At 41.5% G+C, this 19,814-nt stretch overlaps 1 gene segment (V, D, J or C); it reads right to left on the bottom strand.

Moving 5' to 3' along the window:
• Positions 1-266: 266 nt before the first annotated feature.
• LOC134482265 (T-cell receptor alpha chain V region PHDS58-like) lies at positions 267-14,225 on the bottom strand. The segment is given in 3 exon segments: positions 267-1,476; positions 13,523-13,864; positions 13,959-14,225. Coding segments are annotated over 3 exon segments (435 nt in total).
• Positions 14,226-19,814: the final 5,589 nt, after the last annotated feature.

Genomic DNA, 19,814 nt, shown 5'->3' with positions numbered 1-19,814 from the left:
TACAAGAAGTGGAACAGAGAACAGATGACTATAACAGGATGAAGTTAGTTGTGCATCACACAGATACTATTTACGGTAAACCAGATTTAACAAGAGAATGGGCGTCATCAACTTCAAGTGTGAGAACTCACAGACCTTCTGAGAGCATGGGATGAAAGGGATGCAGTCACGATGACGGTCGATGGAAACAGCAGAATAGAAAGTGCTTTTCTCAATAAATAAAACCTCTCGTTTTCTATTTTTATTAATGTTAATTTTGATTTTATTTTAATGATTTTCAGAGACCATAACATTTATATTGCTTTTCAAAATTCAATTCTATGTCTTGACTAGAAAAAGTCTTAAATAGTCATCTATAATACTCAGGCATATTTGTGTATTAAACAGGAATTTCTGAGTACAAAATAATTAGGAATGGGATTAGGAAAAAATTCTAGCAAGATCAGTTAGAACGCCTTATCACGGTATCCCTGTCTACACCAAATTGCCACATCACCATCTCATCTAATTCCACATTCATACCCTATAAAGGAACTAGGATCAGGGAGGTTGCAATTTGGGAACTCTCTGAGATGACTGAATCAACAATTCTTACTGCAAAGGCTGCCACTGTAGTGACACAACTTCTAGCCATGCTTTCATAAATCTTTCTGGTAAATAGGAATTGTTTATCATCTGGGAAGCTCAGATAATCTGTATTTTAAACAAGGTTGTAGAGAGAATCTCTTATAAACATCACCTGTCAATAAAAAGCTGATGGCCAATGAGCTGAGGCAGGAAATAGGATGTGGGACCCTGGCAGGAAGAGAGAATTCTGGGAAATAGCAAGAGATAAAACAGAGGCATGGAGAGAGCTGAGAAGGGTGAGATGAGAGGTGGACCTAAGAGATGGACATGAACTAGAAGGGAGACGCTGAGGAGAAATGAAGGAAGAAGCAGGCAGGGACTGAAGGTGAGGTAACTAACCACATGGCAGACACAGGATAGTTTAAATGGGTAAATAAGTTCTGAGCTAGTCAGGGAATGAGCAAAAGGTTGTGGCCTAGGAATTTATTAATAGATATTTAGCCTCAGAGTCGTCATTCCAGGAGCAGGACTGGGAAAGCAATCAGCTATAATTTTTTAACATATGGTTTCATACATGGAGCACCATATGTAGGCTTGGATCTTTTCAAAACCTCCTTTAGTTGGAGTTCTTTAACATTTCAACTTCTCTTCTAGCCCATGAACCAAAAGAGAAAGATGATTACTAAGGCAAGGATGTGGACCTGTTTAGAAGTAGTTCTTTGGGATGCTTCCAGTGTTTCTTCTCAGGATGGCAGCAATCCAGTCCAATAGCAAACATCAAGCATGATTCAGTAATGGGGGTCCAGCAACAGCAGAACCTTTGAGTGAGGTTCTGTCAAATCAGCACAAGTCAGCAGAAATGTCAAGAAGCTTCCAGAAAAACCACGAAAAGTTCTTTAGCACATTTCTCTATAAAATCAGGAAAACCAAGATCAATCAGCAAAGACCAATGAGGCATTACAAGGTACACCAATGCAATAGTGTTCTTGGTGACGCCCAGTGAAGCCCTGCTAAGTGTGGGACACCAAGAGAAGACAGTCCAGTGAAGACCAGTGAAGTATTTCAAGGCATATCAATGCAAAAGTGTTCTCTTACTGTTTATTGGGTACCATTTAGACTTCCAAATATCACAAAACCTCTCAAGTGTCCACTCCAGTAAAACACCCTCTCACATGTCTGCTTCAACAAAGAATCCTATCATAGGACAGCTTCCAGCAAAGCATCACATGTTACAATTGAGTTTCCAAAGAACCAGAAATTTTCACTTCAAAATACAATTGCATTGGGGAAGAATCTGAGAGAATCACAAGGGGGTAAATTAGTTAGTGAAGCTCAAGAAAGGAGATGTTTCCATCAATCAACTCACTGTCTTAGCCACTCAGCTGCTGGTTCTAAGTGAAAACAGCAATGGACAGACAATACCTGAGTGAGTGAATGGCATGGCTGTCTGTAGTTCCTTACAGAGACTAGGATAAGCAAGGTTCCTTCAACTGCAATATGAAGTCAGCCACCACTTAGGAAAAACAATTGTTTGTCTCGCACTTAATTATGATATAATGACTTAATCCCCTATTGTGATATTTAGAAAGTTTTCAGTTTTCTTTTGAAAACAGTGTTTTAATGAGAAGTTTTATATATCTATTACATTGCAAATGTATAAATATTTCAGAAGAGTCAATTGCTGTAAATACTACTGTGATACAAATTGCAAATACATCACTCTCTAGTGAGTCATTTGTCTTTCGGCTCTCATAATTTTTATGTGAAATATTTGTTTCATATTGCGTAATTAAATGTATTATTTTGTTAAATGCAAAGACATGGTAGAAATGATGTCTTGATTAAATAATAAGATTAGTTTACTCTCCCTTTCTACAGCTTAAATTATTAGATCTAAATATTAAACTTTTATCAACTTCATATTTGACAAATTATCTGACAGTTGGTCAGGTGCTCTCTAAACAAAGGACAGAAACAGTTGCTCTCTGTTTCTGATCCTGAGAAATGACCCAAATGATTCTGGAGTATATATGGGGGGTGTTATTTTGTGACATTAGCACAAGCATTTAGTAAAACGAAGTGTGTATTTTAGTGTTGTGGGCTGATGATGATTCTGAGCATTTGACATACAAGCAGTCAGTGTCTCGTAAGTCTGAATTTAGGTAAATCTAAGTGTGAACTTCTACAAAGATGTTATATTTCCTCACATCTTCTCTGTAATTGGTGGAGATCTGATACGGCCACAGCTGTGCAAAGCCTCCTGCAGAGTCTTCCATGGCAGGGGTTGTAGCTGTACAGCCAGCTGCAGTTTGGGGCCAGGCTGCAGGCTCACTGGGAGCACTGTGCCTCAGCAGCACAGAGGTAGGTGCCTGAGTCCTCCAGCTGGGCACCACTGATGTGCAGGGTGCTGTAGCGCTCCTTAGCATCGAATGTTGACTTTAACCTCCCATTCTCCTTTGTTCCTGAAGCCAGGTAGAACAGACTGATGAGGCTGCCCCTGGAATTCTGTCGGAACCACTGCACAGTTGTCATGGCACTAGAAAAATTGCATCTCAGAGAAGAATTGGTTCCCTCATGTAGACTCAAGGATGTAGGACTCTGCTCCACATTATTTCCTCTCACCCCTGTTGGAAACAGAAAAAGAAATCAGAATTAAAGAGAGGTATCTACCCATATCAATGAACTACCCCATGAAACACCCATGAGGAAGAATACACAGGAGATTTTCATCTACTTTCTCCCCATCCACCTCCCACATTTCTGGAGAATCCCTGATAGGAACTTAGCTTAGCACAACTCACAGCAAATCTGCACCCACAGAATCCCCAGCACAGCTCCCAGGTTCCTCTCCATGGCCCTGTCCACTTGCTGGGATGTCTTCTCTCCAGCTCTGAAGGGCGTCAGTCTTGTGCCCAGACAACTTGTGCTCACAGACTACAGGTTCTCTCTGAGTCACTGAGCTCCCTCATTCATCTGAACAAGGAACTCCACCCACCTCCACCTCATGACTCTGCACTGTCATTGCTCCAGGACTGTGGAGGACATTGATGTAGAGACCAGGACACTGTGTTTCTAATGTAACACGTAATATAAGAGAGTTTGAGGAAAATGTGTGAGGAACGGGAACACATTAATGATGAATGCCAATAGGAAAACTAATGGCTCAGTGTGTAAAGCGGAGCCTTTAGAGTCCTAGCGAGACTGTTTGACCTTTTCTGTCCTAATGTTTTTTACACACTGTATTCTGATCATTCTCTTCCCTTCTCTATCACCTCCAAATTTTTCCCAATTCCTCAAGTCCAGCCCTTTCTTTTCTCTCTCTTTAGAAAGCAAACACGTAAACAAACAGCCCTCAGACAGAAGTAAATGAAAATTAACAAAGATGAAATGCACATACACACACACACACACACACACACACACACACACACACACACACACACACCACAAGACAGGAAACTATAAAATACGGACGAAGAACCATTAAAACAAAACATGTTCAAACTAAGTGATAAGGCATTGTGAGTTGGCCATCTTCTGCTGTGTGGTCAATAGAAAAGGCATACACAAGGAAGTCCTGGCAGGACTCTTAAATTACACAATTGGGCAAATCAGCATATAATCTACTACACCGAATAAAAAGAATATCTTGCAATTAAGATCATCAGCACAGTTTTGTTGGTTATAGGAAGAACAAGACATGCCCTGTTTCAACCCTGGTTTCTTTTCTGTCTCTGGACGTCTGCTCTGCTGTTCTGCTGGGTTCTGCAGGGAAGCACAGCTAAGGACGCCGGCTCAGGTTCAGGGAGGCTCGCTCCCTTCTAGTTTCCATACCTTATATCTTCTAGTTTTCCTTTTTAAAAAAGCAATTATTTTTTCTTTCCAGTTTAGAATACAACACACACACACACACACACACACACACACACACACACACACCACAGTATGTTTTTTATGGAATTATAGATGAAATTCTAAGATACAGAAAAAACAGTGATAAAAGTTGCTCTTGTGTGTCCATCCTCAGGGAGACTCTGTTTTGTTTACATCTCATCAGAGAATTGTTCTTTAAAGAGATTTATACACATATGAGATCCAGTGAACCGGCTCTGGATATCTGTGGTTTTATTAAAAAAGTGACAGGGAGCTAAGGGTCTGTATAACTCTGAATCATCACCACTATTCCTTGCTTTGTGCGTGGATTGACTTATGTCCTGTGTCTCAGCTCAGCCTTTCAGACCTCTGGGCATCTTAAGAATCAGTAATTTCTAGGAACCCTGCAGTGCCCCCTAGTGGACTGACACCGCCAACAAATGTGACTTCAGGCCATCTCCACAAGCCTCATTAAACCAGCCCTTTACTTCCTGGTGAAGGAAATGTCAATGGTCAGAAGACAAGAGTGTCTAGATGGAGTTCTCCATAGAAGAAACAAAAATGGCTTTAAAAATCTCAAAATTGCTCATTATCCTTAGTAATTAGGAGAACACAATTTAAAACAACTTTGTGATTTCAACTTACACCAGTTAGAACGTCTAAATTAAAACAACTGACAACAAATGCTGAGGTGGGTGTTGGGAGAAAGGAACCCACATTCATTGTTGGGGAACTTGAAAATTTGTGGAGCTGCTCTGGATCCTGTGGAAAATCTTCAAAAACCTAAAGACAGATGTAGCACACGGTCCATCTATTCTACTTCAGTGTGCGTCCAAAGAACTCGCCATCCTGCTCCACAGATTCCTGCTTTTGTTCATCGCTGCTCCACTCACAGGAAGTAGGAAATAGAAACAGCCTAATGTCCTCCTCCTGGTGAGTGCAGAATGAAAATGTGGCACTTATAAGCTCTGGAGTATTTTTCAGTGTAAAGAAAAACATCCCCACAAATTTTGCAGATAGATAGACAGAACTAGAAATGATAATTTCAAATGAGTTGACTGAGACCCAGAAAAACAAAGACCACACATTCCGACACTGAGCTGACTGCAGTGGAAATTGCAGAGACTCCCAGCTCCACATTTTCAGATGGACAGATAGAACCTGGAGTAACCACAGAGGCCGGAAAGGTACAAAGGGGAACACGGGGTTGGGGAGAAGCACCCGAGAAAGTAAGGGCAAGATAAGCATAAGTTAATGGGAACAATAGGAAGAAGAACAGAGATAGCTGGGAAGGGATGGGAGGTCAGCACAGAAAATGGGGTGCATGTACACAAATGAGTATTACTCAGTTTTCAAAACAATGACATCATGAAACTTGCAGGAAAGTAGAGCAAGATGGAGCAAGAAAAAAAAATCATTTGCACTGAGGAAATCCAGACTCAGAAAGACAAACACAGTGTGGACTCACTTATAAGTGGACATTAGCCATGAAGTGAAGAAGAATCATGCTACAATCCACAGACACAATAAGGCTAAGTAACAAGGAGGATGAATGGGGGAGGGGAACACATGATTCTCACTGAGAAAGAGAAATACAATAGTCATGGTGGGTGGATGTGGAGCTGGAACAGAATGGGGTTGAGGGTAGGACAGTGAACATATATGATCACGTTGAGGGAGGACAAAGAGAGAATAATGGGACAATTGGAGTTGAGGGGGAATTCTGGGTTGAGCTAGAAACCTGGGGCAATGGCAACTCCCAGAAATCTACTAAATGATCTTAGTTAAGACTCCTAGCAATGTAGGACATGGAGTCTGAACTGGCCATCTCCTGTAACCAAGCAAGACATCAAATGAAGGGACTGAGACAGCAACCAAGCCACAAAACCTTCTTACCCACAAAATGTGCAGGGGTACAGATGGAGCAGACAATGAAGGATTCCTAAACAGTTACCAGTCCAGCCTGATAACCTTGCCATGAGGTTGCCCACTTGACACACTATGCTTCCCATAGGGGTGCCTAGCATAACCATCATCAGAGAGGCTTCATGGAGGAACTAGTGGAAACTGATGCAGAGACCAAACATTAGGTGGAGCTTGGGGAATCCTGTGAAAGATGCACAGGAAGGACAGTAGGAGCAATACTAGTCAAAAAACAAGAAAGCCTACACAATTAACTACCCTGAGCCCATCGTGTTTATAGAGGTTGTGCCATCAACCAGAGAGCTTGCATGGGACTCACTTAGGCCCTCTGCACTTATGGGACAGTTGTGTAGCTTGGCCCTCATGTGGGTGGTCTCCTGACAGCAGCAGCAGGGGCTGTGTCTGACTCTCTTTCATGCCTCTGGGATTCTTTCCCTAAAGTGAGTGGCATCCTTAAGCCTCAACAGGAGAAGATGAACCTACCCTGGCCTTACTGTAACTTTATATGCCAAGGCTGTTTGATACATGTGGTAGGTGTCCCCTTTCCTGAAGTTAAAGGGAAAAGGAATTTGTGGGGGTGAGGATGGATGTGGAGGGAGGGAGGACTGCGAGAAGAGGAGGGAAGAAAAACTGCAGTTAGGATGCAAAGTTAATTAAAGGTGTATATTTTTTTACACCTTTTTTATTATAAAAATGAAAAGGTGGGAAGATTTAATTGCCCTTTATAACTTAATAGTCTTAGTATTTGAATAAGTTCATGAACACGTAAGTTACTTTTAAAAGACTAAAAGCACACTCCATTCATGGTAAAAGCATATACCCTGAACACCCTGGTCCATCCTGTTGAATTCATCACTCACCATCCTAAACTTCTCCTTCAGCTTTCCTTTTGGAGCTGATGCTGCCTGGTGTTTTCTTCAAAAATCATAATTATATATTATATGTGCAAACTAACAGGAAATGTAGAGTATTTCATGTCTCATTTTCTGTTTGATATAAAATCTGGAATTTGTGTTGCTCCTTTTGTAATTTTATTTGCAATCTCATAAGCCTTAGCTGAGGATGCTGGGGCATGTCTGGGATCCCAGCAACTGGCAGGTCAAGGAAGGAGGATCAGAAGCTCAACCTCATTGTGAGCTAAGAATTGAATTCACTTGATGTCAGCCTGAACCCCATGAAGCTCCATCACAACAAACAACTAACAAACAAATGAGTCTTTCTCACGTTAGCAGCTGTAGCCTCTGCTTTTGCCTTGCACTGCGTTATGGACACATCTCAGGTTACACATCCCACCTTCAAACAGCTTGACAAATACATATTTATGTGTAACAATATATGCACATAGTTTCAACAATGGACTTCATCATTAGAACTGAAATACACTTCTGTATGCAGATGTTCCAGTTCATTTTGCCAAAGAGAACAATGAAATCTTTGTCAAAACAACAAAAGAAAAAAAATTGAGATTACCAAAAACACTGAAGTATTAAAACGGTATCAAAATGTAAAAGTTGTATAAATGTTTATCAAAAAAGATCTTTTGAATGAATCAAAACTTTAATTCTTTGTACATTGAAGTGGAAACTTAAGGGTTCTTTGAAAAGTTAGTTGTGTTGAAGAGTGTTTTTCTGGGGCAAACACATGAAGGAATCTTTCTCTGAAGCAGACACGGGTGAAAGAATTTTTTCTGAAGCAAGCATGTGAAAGAACAGATGATGAAGGATTCATTAATGATATGCATGCATTGGTCTGCCTCACACTATGTAGTTGAACTCCATTTTTCAGGACTGCACCAGAAAACTTCTGTTGCTATTTCTTGCTACTTCCTCAGACTCAGGATGATTGGCAGAGTGATGTCATCTAAGATGGACGCACCTATTGAGGCAAGACCCATGGAGGACACATGGTGTTTGGAGGAGTACATAAAGGACTCAGCAGACAGTGACGGAAGCTTGCTTGGCTTGCTTGCATAGCTAAATGCTTCTCGGTCTTACATTTTGGCTGATCTTGGCTTCACCCAAAGAGGCACAGCCAAGAACTTTCCCTGACATTCCTGGTGATCCTGGTCTCTCCTGCTTACACAGAGATTCAGCTGAGGCCTGGCTGTTCCTACTAGGTTGTGCCACTGCTGGTGCTATCCTGACACTACTGAACTGGACTGCTGGTGTATCCATGAAGTGTTTCCAAGTGGGTTGAGCTGCTGTCCTGTGAACTGAACTGCTCATTTCTTGACAATGCAGATAGGATTTGCTTCAAAGAACCATTTCTAAACAGATCCACTTCCCCTGTATCCTTTTTTATCCACTACTTCTGGTGGGTGGTAGGCTAAAAGGGAGGGTAAAACATTTAAGAACACTTGCAGTAATAAAAAGTGTTGCAACCGGTTCCTGCCCCTACTGCCCTGTGCTTCTCTTCTGGGCTCTCTCTAACCTTGGCAGTTGCTCTCTCACAATTTCCAGCCTCATTGGGCCAAAAGGAACTATCCATGCTAGTGCCAGCACCCATGGGACCAAATGACACTGCGGGTTATCTTTATCTCAGAGGCCACACTGCACTCAAGTCCTCTCTAAACCTGGGGGTCTGCAGTCCCTTCCAAGTGGAACCTTGCCACCCTGGTCTCTAGAGTTAGTTCCAGCAACAGAGGGAGCCAAATGGAACTAAGCATAATTTATCCTAACTTAGCACCTCTGCCAGCGGCTCTCTGCTAGCTGTGAACTCTCTGGTTCCAGCTGCCCAGTAAAATCAGGGCTCTAGAAGTCCAGCATGGGCTGGCCTAGTATGTCTCTCTGCCACAGACTCTGCTCATGATCTCAACAACCCAGTGAAATCATGACTCAATAAACTGTAATTTTTCAATCAGATTTATATGTTAAATTCTCAATCCACAATACATCCTCCCAATGAACTCACAACCAATTGATAAGGATATAAACCTCCTACATAGGTAAGCTCTACATAGATTGCCTACAGAAATCCATCCCAACTACCTTGACAGTTCAAGACCACCCAGATCTGGGTCATCCTTCTCCATCTTCGTCTTGATTCTCCACTCCTCCCCCTTCTCCTCTGCCTTCAAAAGCTTTGCTTCTGCCTTATATTTACTGTCCAGTCATGGCCTTGACCTAACTTGAGTCAACCCTCACCTTCATATAGACATCAACATACAAGGTCCATCATTAAAAATAGTTTTGAAAAATTAAAGTTACAGCACATGTTACTTTGGGAAACTCTAATCAGAAACCACCAATGCTGAAGACAACATAGGACACGTTTCCCCTTGTGGAAGGATTGACGCCTTCTCTCTAACCCACTCACCATAACCACCACAGCCTTCTCCACAGCAGGCCTGTTTTGCTCTCAGGTGAGAGAGAGGACGGCCTAGGAGACAGTCAAGTTTGTCAGGTGAATTAGCTCATGCTACACAGAAACCGTGTTTCTGAGAGGTGTGAGTGAGGGTTGACTTAACATTTAGATCAAAGAGAAAATGGGAAATAGGCAGAGGAGAAAGACCAAGAAAAAATGAAGCAGAAAAAAATGAAGCCAAAACTGAGAAATTTTCATGTACTGAGAGGATAGAGAGCTGCATAGCCAATTCTGGATAATGGTTCCTTCCATTCCTTCACAATTACCTCATTTTATTTTGTTTCAGGTTCTTCTAGAAACATGCAAGTGATTGTGTGTAAATGCAATCATCAAACTTACATGTGATTCAGCTTGACTCATTATTAGACTTATATACATTCAAGCTTATATATATACACACATACATATACACTGACACACACATATATAATATATATATATTACATACATATATATATATACACTTCACATATACATACATTTCCATGCTTATTCACATGTATACACCAAATGGAATAAAATTACATTAAAAGGTGACTGTTTTGCTGAATTATCATGTTAAGTACTGCAATGCACTACTTTAGAACAATATAAAATAAAACAACCCAATATTTGAGCATATAGGATAGAATTTGTCCAGGTGTGTGTGTGTGTGTGTGTGTGTGTGTGTGTGTGTATGAGTGTGAGTGTGTGTGTGCGCGCGCGCGCGCGTGCCTGTGCACATGCATGCATGTGTGTCTGTGTGTATATGTATTCACGTGCACAGCAGAACTCCATATAATATCATACAGATAACATTATTATTCTTAAAAGGATATTAAAATCTGAATTATGTGCTACGCAAAATATATATGCTGGAGTGCTCACGCCAAGGACTCCAGTGTGATGACACTTGAAGACAGTTGGTTAAAAGTTGACTGAAGTAAAATGAATGTACACACGAGGGCCAGACCAATCAGACTGATGATGAGCACAGACCTGCACATCCTCTGACCTTGTTTGGACTCACTACTGTGGACTTCTGGGACCACAGAGAGAGATCTCAGAGAAAGTGGGTCCTGCTCACAACTCCATCTTGGACTGTCCCCTCTAAGACTTCAAGAAAAGAAGTTTTGTTCTCTCAGCCACACAACCTGTGGTGTGCTGTGAAATCCCCCCTCCAAATGAATATAGTTGGCCATTTTTAGATTCTACTACACAAGCACAGCCAAAAAAGCTTCTGGAGACATAACTCGACAGATGAAATAATTCAACCGTTTGTCATTCTACTATTTTATTTTGTTTTAGAGCTATTGTCTCCCAGGTAATACTTCCCCATTCTTGCCAAAATCCTCCTGAGAATTCTACCTAAAGGTCTGATGGCCTCACCAATTTGTCAAGGTGCTGAGAAGACTGGGTCTGCATTTCCTGCACTGAGCCCCCAGTGCTAAGGTAAAGAAGTGAATTCCCCCCTGTAGGTTTCTAACAAGGCTTTTGATATTTTCACACCCTGTGCTTGTATCACAGCACCAGGACATCTTAGGTTTGCTCGGAACACATATGGAGAAGGAAAATCTGCTTGGCATAAATCTTATAAATCTTCAGAGTGTGCAGGCGCTATTTCTAAAATTTTTGCAACGTCTGCACATCTCAACCACAAAAATATCTGTAAACAGGTACAACTGTGTAGGTTTACAGTTAACATTAAATCATTTTGATTCAGACAGGCTCTATTGCTTATGTCCCACTGAAGTTACTCTCACTTCAAAGTGTGAGCCAAGCCTTTCAAGAATGCTCCTTCCAGGGGTTGCCAGATGGCATTTTAAATAAAGACAATGACAGAAGAAACTGAAATTCTGTTGACAACAACATGATAAATACACAAGGTATCATCACATTTCATAGGGGATATCACACGGTAGATTTCTCTAGCAAGAGTAGAAGCATGTTGCATAGTATAGACTGTACCTAGACCCACTAATAACCAAATATTTAATCCCTAACAATTCCTTGTCTAGCTATGGAGAGACACAGTGGAACAGAGTGCAGTACGTTTGGTTATGAGGTACTGTACTGCAATGACAGTGATGGGTGATGATGATGACGATGATGATGGTGATTATAATAGTGATGGTGGTGATGATAATGGTGATGATGACAACGCACATAAGAATACATGGATCTATCTATCAACTGCATGTGTGTTTGGTCAAACAGACCAAATGTGCAGTGGCAAGAATGGGGAACCTCATCACTTGCAGCAGGTGAGTAGACTGGAAAGGCATACATGAGCATTCCTGGGCTGATGTAGGCTCTGTGTCTTACAATTGTATATATTGTCCCTGCCTTCTCATTTCATTATAAAGAAAGTCAAAACTAAGAGAGTGACAGTAATGTGTGGGGTAGATTACTTAATATTAGAATCTTCAGTTAACTTGTGTTTCTGTTCTATGTTAAAATATTTATGTGTACATGTATGTGCTCCTGGTGTGTGGGTACAACTGAGTGGGGCATGTAAAAGCACATGTGTATGTGTACATGTAGGCACTAGAGAAAAACCTTGAATGTTCTTCATGTTTTAAAGAGCTTGTGTGTGTCTCTCTGTGTCTGTGTGTCTGTGTGTCTGTGTGTCTGTGTGTCTGTGTGTTTGTGTGTGTAAGTGCTTGCATGTGGATGCCAGAAATCAATCTTGGATGTCGTTTTTCTGAAGCTATCTGCCTTGTTTGTTGGAGAAAGCTCTCTCACTGTTACCTGGAGCTCACGGTTAGTCTAGGCTGGCTGGAGAGCACAGCCACCATGCCCAGCTTTGATGTGTGTGCTGAAAATCGTGCTTAGGTGCTCATGGTTCATGGTGCCCGCCTACTTCCATTTCGGAGCTGAGCAGCACTAGAAAAATCTTCCTTTCTTTCTCTCTTATCCTGACTATTCACCCTCCTCTGCTGTATGCAAGAGAGTATAAGATCTTCTACAATCCTCCCATTCGGATGGAGAAGAAACTAAAATTCCTCACTGTAGTCAGAGAGCACTCACTTTCCCTGTGACTCTTGCCTGTATTAGAGCAGGGCAGGACTATGTTAGAAAAAAGGAATCCATCATTGGAATTCTGTCCTAGAGTGAAAGCAATGAGCAGTTAAAAAAGATGCAGAAGGACTCAGACCACGGAGATGAGAAGATTTGGAGACAGTAACAAAAACAAGACAGTACATTTACATCTGATGAATTCTTTGGAAAAAAAAATCTATGAGCTCGAATTCCTTATTCTCCCGTTTTCTTTTTAATAGTGGCTAGAACTTACATAATTATGACAGATTTCAAAACTTTTGTATCACTGATGAAATCCTATATTGACTACCAAGGCATCAAATTATTTCCAAGACGACAGAACTTAAATAAATGACCAATTCTGATCAGTATATTTAGCAGGAAAAGAGTTTATAGGGAGATTAGCATAAAAGATTGAGAAGAGGAGGAAAATTCCAGGACAAAAGCTGTAGAGTACACTTTTCACTTTCTGTGCAAATGATACATAAAGTGACAAACTCAAAGTCCAGCATCTGGTATTTCCCCATCATCTGCTTAGTCTAGTCACTGTCCAAGCAATGTCCACTCAGGAAATAACATTCAGGATAACAACACAGTCGCCTCCAATCCACAGAATGAGCTCATTCTACGATTGAGCATTAGATATAGTGGACGGTTTAGCTGGAAATGAGTTGCAGAAAGGCAGCTGGGACAGCACAACTTCCCTTCTTTCCTCGCCAAGTTGAAAGAGACGCTTCAGAGAGCACAAGGAGAGATCTTGTGTCTGAGCACCCACGGTCATGGGTGTTTGTGATCAGCTCCCCCTGCAGCCCCAGACACTGTGCGCTCAGAGCACAGAAGTACACAGCCGAGTCGCTCCAGTGCACAGAGGCTTTCCGCAGGTGGAAGGAAGAGTTGCTCTTGCTGAATTCAGCCTCAAAGCCATTCTCTCCTTGAACCACGGGGTCTCCTGAATAGTACTTGAGGAGCATCTTCAGTCCTTGCTGTGGGTACTGGACATACCAGAACAGGGAAGGCGCCCCAGGGGTGGAATACTTGCATTTCAGCTGCAGAGAGGCTTCTTCAGAGACAGTGACATTAGCATCAGGTTGAGTCACTGACTGAGCTTGGGCAACTCCTGGAAAGGAATATTAGGTCAGTAAGTACAGTGCAGATTCAGTGAGGACAGTCAGAATCCAGAGATTCAGAGGCCACAAGGAAGCTGTACTCACTCAGAAGAAAGTTTATCCCCAGCACTGGGAGGAGCGCCAGGAACATGGTTGAGCCTTGGGAAGGCTGCAGCTCTGTTGGGGAGAAACTCTGGAACAGGACAGGCAGGAAAGTGACTGAGGAAAGCAGGAGCTTAAAAGCAGGTGTAGGGAAGAGTCTGCTGGAAAAGTCTTATGCTCGAATAAAAACTGACGCTGCAAATAGGAGCCTGGAAAGTTTTGAATATCTGATTCTTGTCTCTTGCCTTTGCTAAATACTCAGCCAGCTGCAAGAAGGATGAGGTGAACAGGTGGAGATCTTAAAGGAAGAAGGAGCAGTAGTGAGTGCAGCAGCGCCCTCTGGAGGCCACATGAGGAACCAAGTGTCTTGCGGGTCCCCATTCGGCCTCCTGCTGTGTTCCTGTTTCACAGATGTAGAAAACTTTGGCAAAGCCCATTGTAGTGTTGCCACCACACCTTGGAACAAATAAGACGCACAGGGTTAGGGTTTTAGCATTGGTGATTCGTGTGTCAAGAAGAAAATGTGTCAACTTCTTCTGCCTTTTCTCAACTTGACAGGGGCAAGAGTCATCTGGAAAAAGGGAACCTCACATTAAACAAAAAAGCAAAAGACAAAAACCCTATCAATCAGCAGTAGGAAAATGTATGGAGCATTTTCTTGGTGATCAATATGAGATTGCCAAGCCAACTGTGGCAGTGTGACTCCTAGTCTGGTTGTCCTGTGTTGGTTAAGAATATCAAGTCTTCTGAAACATGAGGATCATTGAGGATCAACTCAATTAGCAGCTTCCCTCCATGGTTCTATTTCAGTTCCTGACTCTGGGTTCTTCCTTGATTCCTGCCTGGGCTTCCTATGATGATGGCCTGTAACTCGTGAGCCAAATTAATCCTTTACTTTACAAGCTGGTTTTCCTCGGATTTTATTGCTGCAATAAAAGGAAAACTAGGACACTAGGTAAACCCTGCTGTCTAAAGACAGACTTCCAACAAGGACAGAACTTTTGGTGCAGTGAGCAGACTGGGAAGCCCAAGGCAGGAGGCAGTGAGTGTCCCAATCCAGGACACGATCAAAATGGGCAGAGTCTTAAGAGGCTTGGAGAGGGAAGCTTTGTTTTCACATCATGGATATTTACTCTCTTAATTAAGGATTTCAATTTGTGAGAGATCTGTCTTGTAAATGTTCTATTGAAATACCATTCAGACTCCATGCAACGCAGCCATTCAAAGGGTATTTGAAGATTATTGCTTTACTCACAGAACTCTCTCAGCAGCATCAAATAGATTTTATCAAAATTCCTTGCCACAAAAAGAAACTCCATACCTAGGAACAGTAACCCCATCTCCTTCCATTAAATCCTGCCACTGATAGAGTTTTGTATACCAGCTGTTACATAGAAATAGACATTTGTTTCATGTGGTCTCTTGTACTTTTGTGTACTTCAAACTTCCTTTTATAGCAGGAGTCAGTACGTCCTTCCTTTCCATTGCTATAGGGCATTGCATTCCATAGGTAGGCTACATTTTTCCATTCATCAGTTGATGGCCCCTTTGGGACATTACGAATATGAAGTTATGAGCGCTCACACACACACACACACACACACACATACACACACACACACACACACACACACACACACACACACACACACACACCTTCATTTGTCTTTAGTAGGTTACTAGGAAATGAATTGGTATTCCCGGAAGCAGATTCAATATTTTCCTTCCCATTAACACTACCTGTGGATTTCACATTCCTCACAACCTAGACAAGACTATCATCTGTATTTAGATACCCTGTTTTAGCGGCGATGGTGGGACATTTTGTTGTATCTTTTCCTTTTCTAAAAAATGCAATGTTCAACATTCTTTCATGTTCTGATCTAGTATTTTCACATCATCCATGGAAACTGTCTATCCACATTTTTGCTCACTTTTAACCTATGTTATTTCTCTGTTTTCCACTGTAGGATAGAGGTAATTACTCATTGTTGTTTGAAAGGTGTTATCAGAAAAATCATATGTGAAAAAAATTCCCATTGTGATGCCATTTTTATACTATTGATGATCTCCTCTAGAGCATAAAGATAATTTTCCTATCTTCATTTTCCCCTCCATTTGAGTATAATACCTAAGAAGGATTGCTCAAACCATTGCACATGAATGCACACTCCAATGTTTATTCACGTGTGTTCTATGGCTTTTTTATTAATATTCTAATCTGGGGTCTGTTTAGACTTAGGTTTTATTTATTGCATAAAAAAGAAGAGTCCCAGTACTTTCACATGGAGCCATCAAAATGTGTCCCTGTTTTTCATGTAGGGTAATGACAGTACCCTGAACTACTTATTCAAAAGACACACTGTGGACTGTTACTCATGGACTTAAACACATCAGGGCTGATCAGATCCTGTACTCTCACACCTGGATATAACTAGGAACACATTTGAGTAGAAACTGCCCACACCACACTTGATGGAGCTCTGGCCAAGGTCATGTGTATTCAGGCTGAAAACCTGTGTCTCTGCAATTGTAACACAATGTGAAGGGGATAGTAATTCAACACGGGCATCCCTTGAAGTGAATGTTTATTGTGCTTGAGCTCTTGCTTCTCAGCTAGTGAGAAGTTTCAACCAGGCTCCAGGATGAGGAGACCCTCCTCTTCCTCATGACCCCACAGTTCTCCTGGATTTCTATCCTACTTCAGTTTTATCCTGTATAAATCCCTTGGTTATATTATCTATCTATTTGTCTAATATAGCACGTGTGTGTGTGTGTGTGTGTGTGTGACTTACAAAACACAAACAGTTTTTAAAGAGTAATAAATAACATTTTTAATTTAATTTTGTATATAATAACCAATTATTATAAAAAAATAAATTTAATTTCGAAAGGACAAATTCACTTGTAATAATACCTTATTCAGGGCTGGAGAGATATCCGAGATCAGCAAGTGCTTTTTTGTACAAACATGAGGTTCTTTGTTCAGTCTCCAGAACACACATAAAACGAAACAATGAAACCTACAAATATAGGTTCAAACATTCGCTTGTAATTCTGGTACTGGATATATAGAGACAGGCTGATCCCTGGCCTTTCTTGTCAGTCAGTCGAGCTTAGTCAGTGGTTCCCAAGCTACTGAGAGACCATTATTCACAAAATAAAGGTGGGCCCTGGTTTCGCATCAAGTGCGAAAGCCCAGTCTGGTTAGCTCATCTGAATTTTCTCTGGCCACAGCACCTCCAATCTCTAGGCCTTTCCCAAACCGCTCACTCTATATCAGGGTTCGGTCTGACCTAGTCTGGACTACACAGTGCACAGCTGTGCATTTCTCTAGCCTAGTGAGCCACAGGAATGTGACTGTCATGCTATCTCCAATCTCCAGGCTTTGTTTAAGCTACCAACCCTGTGTGCTAGCCTAGCCTGGTGACTTACTAAGTTCTCAGGCCACCCATGTCATTCTCCTGCTCCTGGGTATGACTCAGGTAGTGCAGCTTGTATGGTAGATTGAGCACATCTGTTCATTTGTCATGGCCTCAAACTTTGTAATCACCTTTACTCCTGCAACCCAAATCCAAATAAGAAAAAAGAAAAGAATAAAAAAAAAAGAAACACTAAATGTATAACCTGATTATTAACTCAATATACCTGATCTAAAATCAACAATGGTTGGACAACAACTAAAACAAAACACAGCTTCCACTCAATGGAGGCAACCTAGAAAGTTACATTGGAAGTCAAATGAACAAAAGAAGTTCACACCTTCAGGCCTCACCAGAAAAACACGGACAGTATAAAAGACCAAGCCTATAAATCTTCCCATAAACCAATCCGTCCTATAGAAATGTTCCTCAATGAGAACTATCTAAACCTTAGGACACAGAACATAAAACAACAGTTCAGCAAGTAATCCAAAGAAGACATAGCTCTAATGAGAACACTGAGAAACACCTGAGTTATGCCCAAGAAAATATAAACATAGGAAAGAAATGAAGAAGGCAAGTCTAGGATTTGAAACCCAGTAGGAAACAGGAAAAATAATGAAAAGACCTCAATGTGAAATGGAAATGAAGTGGAAACACTAAATAACACAACTAGAAAAGCTGGGAGAAACCTTAACATAGGAAGAATCAGGTAGATAAATTACTCTACACTAGCAACGAATTTGAAAAATTAATACATGAAAGGAACATGCAGAAACTCTGAGATGCCATGAAAAAAAAACTAAAACTTTGAAATCATGGACAGAGATGAAGAAGAAGAGTCCCAGATTAATGGTATAGCCCCAATCTTCAACAAGATCACACAGGAAAATTCCTCTAAGACAAGGAAAGACACTTGCATACAATACAAGGACACAAAATACCAAATAAGACACAAAACAAACTACGTGATATATAAAATAATATGATGCTAGCATTAAAATGCATGTACCAATAGAAAACAAAGATTCAAATACTAGTGCACAAAAGTTTAGCCGTTTAATATTTGATAAAGATGCTAAAAAGACACACTGGAATAAACTACAGGATGTTCAACAGATGATGCTGGGATACTCTGATGTCCACATAGAGAAGAACAAATGTACTTACCTATCACCTTGTACAAAACCTAACTCCAAAGAGATCAAAGAACTTCTTGTGAACCTGGGTGCTTCCCCACCTGCCCACCCATTCCTTCCCCACTGCTATCACATCCCCTTGTACTGAAGTATCAAGCCCCACAGGGCTAAGGGCCTCTCCTCCCATGGATGCCAGATAAGGCAACCTCTGCTACACATGTAGCTGGAGCCATGGGTCCCTCCATGTGTACTCTTTTGGGGATGCAATCCCCTTCAGCTCCTTCAGTCCTTCCCCTCACTCTTCCACTGGGGTCCCCAGGGTCAGTCCAAAGGTTGGTCATAGGTATCTGAAGCTTTTGCAGCTTCTCACAAACATCTGTGTTCTGTCACATGTCCTAATGGTAATGGGAGTACATCATGTTGGGAGGGTGGGAGGCAGAGTAGAAGGTAGTGAGAGCTCTCTGTCGTGCTGTCGCGTGCCCAATGTCCCGCCAGCAAGAACGACGCGCGGCAACAGGATTCTTCTGCAAGCAAGCCTTTACTGTGTTACAGCTCTTCTTAGTGTTACAGCTCTTCTTAGTGTTACAGCTCTTCTTAGTGTTACAGCTCTTCTCAGTGTTACAGCTCTTCTTAGTGTTAGAGCTCTTCTGAACAGGGACCCCGAGCAGCAAAATCGCTCGGCTTATATAGACAACAGTATGCTAATTATCTCTCAGGGATTGGTGGGGCTTGGATCACCCCACTACTTGTCCTCCAGGGATTGGCGGAGAATGAATCACCTCATTAGCATATTAACGGTCAACTGACACCTGGTGCATAAACCGCACATGTGCAGTACCGCTGTTCACCACTAGCCTAGCAAGGGGACAAGCCTGCACATGCGCAGTAAGTCGTTTATATCCAGACAAGGCTGGATGTCGGCGCCATCTTTGTTTCGCTGTGCTGCTCTCTATATCGTGCTACATACAGGGGCTTCTTCTGCATCAATAACTTGTTTCTACAACTCAGGATATTTCTTTAGTTCACAAAGGGTCAGAATATAGGCATAAATTTCATCTAGCAAAGAAAAACAATCCCAACTTAGGCAACATGTCTAAGTTCTGTGAACTTTTGTCAAGCCATGCATATCTTGTCTGCTGGCTCTGGGCTTTGAGGACCTGAATGTTTGTAGCAGACTACAATCTAATGCTGTACACATTATTACAGCTTCAGTACACTTTTATACATGAATGTATCAAAGAAAGCAATGATGAGAGGAAGATTGTTTTTGAGTTCAAAAAACATATAAATAAGCACCA

The sequence above is a fragment of the Rattus norvegicus genome, chromosome 15 (genome assembly GCF_021556685.1).
Source record: "Rattus norvegicus strain SHRSP/BbbUtx chromosome 15, alternate assembly SHRSP_T2T, whole genome shotgun sequence".
NCBI lineage: Eukaryota > Metazoa > Chordata > Mammalia > Rodentia > Muridae > Rattus > Rattus norvegicus.
The sequence above is the reverse complement of the archived record's forward strand: the minus strand, read 5'-3'. Positions and strand labels throughout refer to the sequence as shown.